We start from the raw sequence: 7,048 nt of genomic DNA, 5'->3' as shown, positions 1-7,048 counted from the left end.
AGGAGTCACTCATGTACAGCGCCTCCCTTTCCAGCACCTTAAGGGTGATGATTAAGCTCCGAGTTGGGTTCAGGGCTGTTGGGGGCTTGCTAGACAAATAAGGGCAGGAATTGTTTCCTCAGTGACAGCCTCCGTGTCTTTCCCTCCCGTATGTCCCTCTAGTCCCTTCCGTGCTGTACAGCCACATGAGGAATCAAGAACACACAAAGAAGCAGACTACGTACCAAAGCGATTATGGGAAAACCTACCTGGATTTCTTAGTGATTTTAAACTCATTTACTCCCTCTCAAATCACAGAGTACCTTCAGCGTCTTTCCTACAAAGGTAAGAGGAGGTCTTGAGTTACTGTTTAATGGATTTACAGATCATAATACACTGCTTTATGCAAATAGAAACTGTTGCAACTTTCAGCCACTGGAGTTAAATGTTCACGAAAAGATAGATATTGCCTCATAGAAATCCCATAGTTTTGTGTAAGCCTCAGCCCATTGAAAATAACGTTTTCTTTTTCTTTTTTGTTTTTAACTTTTTAGTGTTTATTTTTATTTTTGAGAGAGAGAGAGAGAGAGAGAGAGAGAGAGTGTGTGTGTGAGCGGGGGACGGGCAGAGAGAGAGGGAGACGCAGAATCTGAAGCAGGCTCCAGACTGAGCTGTCAGCAAGGAGCCCGATACGGGCCTTGAACTCACGAACCGTGAGATATTGCCCTGAGCTGAAGTCGGATGCTTAATCGACTGAGCCACCCAGGCGCCCCGGAAAAAAAGCTTTCTTAAAAGAGGCCCCAGTGACTGTAGCCCCACTTATTACAAAAGAAACACCTAGCTTTTCACTCATTCCTGATCTCGCTCATTTCACTCATTCAGCCTGTGGTTGAATTGCTCCCATACGACTTCTGTTTTTATTACAGTTAAGTGATTTCTTCTGTGGCTGTTTATACTGTCTCACGATTTCGTTTTATCTTATGTGATCTTTATTTCCTGTTTGGTGGTACTTTTTGTGACAGCCTTTTAGAGTACATGAGAATCTCTGTGTATAGTGCCCTCAAAAAGAGCGAAGGCCTTGCTCAGGACAGTGTTAGTTCATTCTGCATGACAAAGACTTATCCCAGCTCAGGGCCTGGGGACTGGAATCTCCTCGAGAGCATCTCAGGGGCCGCTGGTCATTCTGTGCCTGTGTAAAATGTCAACTCAGAGCAGTTGGAGAGAAGGAAACTCAACTCCTCCAACAGCTGTGCTCAACATCCACTGCTAGTGACTGCCCTGTCACTCCTCATCTTTGAGCACATGCCCCAGTGCAGACATTTATTTTTATGAAGTATATTCATACGCCACTATACTAACGTATTAGGTAAGTTATAAAACACAACTCCTCCAACAGCTGTGCTCAACATCCACTGCTAGTGACTGCCCTGTCACTCCTCATCTTTGAGCACATGCCCCAGTGCAGACATTTATTTTTATGAAGTATATTCATACGCCACTATACTAACGTATTAGGTAAGTTATAAAACACACTAAATGCTAAAGGAAGAAGTGCTTCGGGCTGTGTGGGGGTCACTGCCTTGTTTTGTGCCCTGTGCTCGAGCGTAAGCTTAGGTCTTCGGCCAGCTCCTCAGTAATCCTCCGACTGCTCCCTGTCGCCTACCTGCCTTGGTCCCCAATTTCTGTCCTTTGCCTGTCCCCAGCTACGATCGGAAGAGCTTGATCTTCTGAAATCTTCACTGAAACCCTTTTATCCTGAGATCTCCTACCCCACACAAAACTGAAACCCTACTGTGGGCAAGACAGAAAAGGGAGTGTGTGTGTGTGTGTGTGTGTGTGTGTGTGTGTGTATGTAGGGGGGAAAAGAGGATACTTCCCATGATTGCAGACTGAGGGCTGATGGCCCAAAGGCCTTTATGTTTTGTTTTGTTTTTTTTTTTTAATTTTTTTTCTCAACGTTTATTTTTATTTTTGGGACAGAGAGAGACAGAGCATGAACGGGGGAGGGGCAGAGAGAGAGGGAGACACAGAATCGGAAACAGGCTCCAGGCTCTGAGCCATCAGCCCAGAGCCCGACGCGGGGCTCGAACTCACGGACCGCGAGATCGTGACCTGGCTGAAGTCGGACGCTTAACCGACTGCGCCCCCCAGGCGCCCCCCAAAGGCCTTTAAAAGAGCTTAAATGTTGGGTTTTAAGAGGTACAAGAAACAGGTGTTTTGCCTCACTCTAAGGCAGAAGCAGAAGTCTGTATTTTCCATCGGGAGCCTCATTCCTCTCAGCAGGTGCCTCTCGGCCCGTTTGGCACGTCAAAAGGAAACCAAGAGGCTCTTTGAGGTCGGCTGGTCAGATCTTCCAGGGAGTCATCGCATCAAGCTCAAGCCTGCTTTCTGTTCCTTTTCCCAGCTTGGTTCACCTATATAAAACTGTAGTCAGCGTCCTGTAAGGTGCTCTTTTCACCTTGGAGCCACATCTGTGTGACCTATAGAGTGCTCCCAAAGCAGATGCTCCCATCTGCCCAGGGACTTGAAATACAGATGCAGCTGTCGCTTCTCCGCCTGCGTGGAAAAACCATGGTGGCTGCTGGCACTTCTGTCCTTGGTTGTCTGTGTGTGTGATTTGTAATTGAGCCTTAGTGGTGCCCCCCAGGGGTGAACTGAGGACTCTTTAGATGCTTTGCAGCCTCTGCTCCACTCAGATGTACCTTCTCCAGGATTCCTAGCATAAGCCGATTCCGTTGGACTTCTCCAGTTGGGCTTTTCTCTCCAGACAAGTGAGACATGGCCTATTACTTAACAAAGTAGCTTTGGGGCCAAGCTAGGCTTCGGTAGCTTTTCAGATCTCCTCTGTTCCTGGTGCCCTCAGGATGGGTGCTGGGGCAGGTACAAGATGCTTGTGCCCCAGAGCCTTGCCATTTTGCACTGACTTGGTGGCTTGTAGGATCTGCTTGCTCTGGGGTCTTGGTTTCTCTTCCCTAGTTTTGCTTTAGAATGACCTACCCATCAGCCAGCTATGCTACAGGCTGACAAGCAACTAGGAGGTTCCCTTTGAATTCTTATGCCCAGAACCTGCTGTCATTTTCTAGTGTCTGGGACGACGCTTATGCTTTTTGGATGGCGAGTGTCTCAGCAGAGCTCATTTGTGGTAGGGCTGAGCCAGGATGCAAGAGAATAACAATCTTGGCAGGCATATTAGGCTGAATGAATGATTACCACCTCAGCTTAAAGTATTTTACTGGATTATCCCTCTTAGACAGTCTCAGAGCCCAGAACAGGTACATTTTGAAAGAGAGAGGGGAAGGGGAGGGATGAAGGATATGGCCCAGGGCAGGGGCTAGGGAGGTGGTGGGGGGAGGTAGGATAGAGAAGACTCCAGGAAGACACAAAATGAAGCTGGGGAAGAAGAAAGGGGGAGCAGCTGAAGGCAAATCTTTTGTTTCCAACAATTCTGAGGATCGGCTACTTGGTATTGAGTTTCTCTATGAGAACTTGAGGGGTTTGAACTAGATGTCTTTAGTGGCCATTCTGTTTTCAAAATTGCTTTAATCTCTGAGTGATTCAGACCACCAATAGCTCTGACTCTTGGGGCCTCTGTTTTCTATTGATAAGGACTGTCATCTCCCCGGGTAGTCCCCCTTCGAATGACAAAATTACCTGAAATCTGGCTTCAGATGCTTTCAACTATTACTCCCTCTCTATCTCTCCCAATCAACACTCCCAGGAATATTCCTTCCTAGGGTGTGATTCAGTGTTGTGACGAATATATTCACGGACTCGAGAAACTTCACCGATTGAATACCTATAATGCCTACTTGAGACCAAGATAAATAAAAAACAAATCCTTCTTTTTTCAAGGAACTCATAGTCAGGGGTGGGAGACAGGCACACAGTGGTAATGTCATGAGCTCTGTAATCGAAGTAGTCTTTGGGTACGTTCCAACCCTGTGGATTGACATTGCCTGAGGGAAGGCTGCTTCTGGGAGGGAGGCTTCCTTTGAAGGTTAAGGATGAATCACCCTGACAAGAACCAGGGCCTTTCAGAGGGAGCAGAGGGAGGAGCATAAATGAAATCACGGAGACATGAGTCTGAATCTGTACGTAATAAATACAGTAGCATCTGGATTACAACTAGTAGCCTGTCTGACATTAATTTATTTAAATAGATATTAAATTGGACACAATCTCATCTTTTTTTATTAATTCACACCAAATTTGATTCACCCTCTATGTTTACCTTTGGTATAAGAATGATTTTTGGTTCATTTGCTTGCTTATTTAAAATTAACTCTTTGCTGTAAGGTTTAAAATGGAGCCATTTAGGGGCGCCTGGGTGGCGCAGTCAGTTAAGCGTCCGACTTCAGCCAGGTCACGATCTTGCGGTCCGTGAGTTCGAGCCCCGCGTCGGGCTCTGGGCTGATGGCTCAGAGCCTGGAGCCTGTTTCCGATTCTGTGTCTGCCTCTCTCTCTGCCCCTCCCCCGTTCATGCTTTGTCTCTCTCTGTCCCAAAAATAAGTAAACGTTGAAAAAAAAAATAAAAAAAATAAAATGGAGCCATTTGGGGCTTGCAATGACAAGGACTCAAACTAGCAAATGCTGAGAGTATGGAGCAGAAAGTTGCTGGTGGGTATATCAAATAGTAGGATCACTGTAACACTTGTAACAGATCTGGCAGTTTCCCACAAAGTGAAACCAAATCTACTCCATGACCCAGAAATTCTACTTCTGGGTATTCACCCAAGAGACAAGAAAACACATGCCCATGGAAGGACTTGTCCAAAAATGTTCATGGCCATTTTATTCTTCACAGTCCCACACCGATACAACCCAAATTACCACCAATAGCAGAAGGTAAACAGACTGGTATGTTCACAAGATACTACTAGATCTTAAAAAGCCCCAGTGATTGGTGTATTCAACGACAAGAACTTCAAACACATTATGCCGAGTGAGAGGAGCCGGACACAAAATCAAACATTTTGTATGTGGGCCTTTATTCAAAGGGCTACAACAGGCAACATTTATCTGTGATGAAGGAAATCAGACGAGTGTCTTGAGGGACGAGGCGTTGACGGGGAAGGAGCCTGACAAATTTACTCCCAGCCTGACAATTGCTGGGAGTAAGAAAAATTTTACAGCTCCTCTCTGATGTATATAATACACACATGCGCGCGCGCACACGTATATGTAATGACGATTAGGGAACTATGGATGTTCCGACTCAGACAAGGCTCCTTTACTTTCCAGATGAGGAAATGGAGGCCAGAAGGTTGAAGGGCCCTCTCATGGTCAGTTATTACTCAAAGATAGCAAAGCGTACCAAGGTTTGTTGGCAGAAGAAATAGCCCTGGCTTCAAGAAGCTTTTTTTTTTAATTTTTTTTTTTTTCCAAACGGTTTTTATTTATTTTTGGAACAGAGAGAGACAGAGCATGAACGGGGGAGGGGCAGAGAAGCTCTTGAACAGTAGCCTCTATGGTTTTATGTCATCATGGTTTATTACTGTGTTCTCAGTAGTAAAGGACAAGGCTATCCTATTTATTGTCTTTTATGGACCAGGCCCTGCCCAGGTGCTTCTCACATAGCATTCCTAACCCAGTCCAGCAAAGGTGCAAGGTAAGCGCTATTATATATATTCAAAGACAAGGAAGTGAAGAGATGGAGAGGCCATGTGGACTTGCCAAAGATCGTGAGCGCGGAACGGAAACTTAAGTCAGTTTCATTCCAAACTCCATGCTCTTTCCAGGAAGACTTAATGATCCTTTCAATATGAAGTGTACTCTTTTTAATCCATACTTATACAATTGTACATTAGACATATGCCCTTTGATATTTTGGTCCCATCAAATTTGTATATAGAGTGCTATTCTCAGATATTTTTCCTCCTTCCTAGAATTTCTCTATTTAGTGCTTAAGTAGTTAAATGGAAGATTTCATCCTGTTTTTCTTCATAATTTTCAGACAGACAAATTCTTGCTCGCTTTATTCACTCTCACTGTGGCGTTGACATGGGACAGGAAAATAACGGAAACGGTACAAATGAAGAAAATTGAAAATCAATGAAAGCACCGGGTCAAAGGGCCTACTGAGTCATTTTTTCAATAATGAAAACATAATAAGATCCAAATTGTTCTAAATAATTTATTCGTGACGCTGTGTAATTTTGTTTTATTTTGTTTTTAAACAATAAAATCATTTAAGGTCATAAATCCTTCCCACCACCATAGCTTTAAGTGTATCTAATAGATTTTGCTGTAATGTTTTGTTCTATTATCTTCTGGATACTTAATTTGTGGTTTCAGTTTTGATATCCTCTTAGACCCAGACATTATGCCAAAGAGGTTTCTTAATTTTCCAATAATTAGAGGATTTAAAAAAAAATGTGTAATTGTTGATTGCCTGTTTGAAAGTTAAAAATATATATATTTGCTTTGAAAAATACACCAAAGTTTTCTTTAGTTGTGCATATGATTAATTTGTAAATTACATGAATATAAGAGGAGAAAAAAACGTGTAGGTTATTGTGTTTCTCACATCGTGTCTATCTTTGCTTTTATACTTGAACTGTCAAATTCTGAAAGAATAATATTAAAAACAGCCCACAGTAAAAATGTTTTCATTAATGTCTCCTTGGATTTCATATATTTATATTTATATATGTAAATATATAATATATAGCTGCTATGTTGTTTGTCAATGTTCATGACTCATAGAGCTTTTTCAGTGATTAGTTTCCTGCTCATTCCATGCTCTTCCTCTTTGACCTCATTAATAATTTTGGCCATGAATTACCTTGAAGCTGATATTAGTGTTGCCATCCATGTTGGGCTTGCTTTTCTCTGCCTTTTCTTGGCATATCTTTGCCTTCCCTTAATTTCCAATCTTTCCTTGTAGCATTGTTTCAATATGCTTCCAGAAATACCTTATGCCTGGGTTTTATATTGTAACTAATGAGAGTCTTTATCTTTTGCCGGGAGAATTTAGTAATTATGATGCTTGACATACTTGCTTTTATGATTGCCATATTAGTTTTTGTTATTCTTTATTGTTTTTTTTAGATTTACTTTTAAATTTTTT

The 7,048-nt window shown here is 42.9% G+C and overlaps 1 protein-coding gene across 1 annotated transcript in view; it reads left to right on the top strand.

Moving 5' to 3' along the window:
• Positions 1-6,598, top strand: part of TEX26 (testis expressed 26) — a 33,065-nt gene extending 26,467 nt beyond the window's left edge. Inside the window, 2 exon segments of the mRNA XM_025924064.2 lie at positions 163-324; positions 5,933-6,598. Of these exon segments, the coding sequence (XP_025779849.2) occupies positions 163-324; positions 5,933-6,024 (254 nt within the window). The 3' untranslated portion in view covers positions 6,025-6,598.
• Positions 6,599-7,048: the final 450 nt, after the last annotated feature.

This window comes from Puma concolor, chromosome A1, assembly GCF_028749965.1.
Source record: "Puma concolor isolate L17-30 chromosome A1, mPumCon1.1.hap2, whole genome shotgun sequence".
In the NCBI taxonomy this organism is placed as follows: Eukaryota; Metazoa; Chordata; class Mammalia; order Carnivora; family Felidae; genus Puma; species Puma concolor.
Note: the sequence above shows the minus strand (reverse complement) of the source record. Positions and strands in the feature narration are given on the sequence as shown.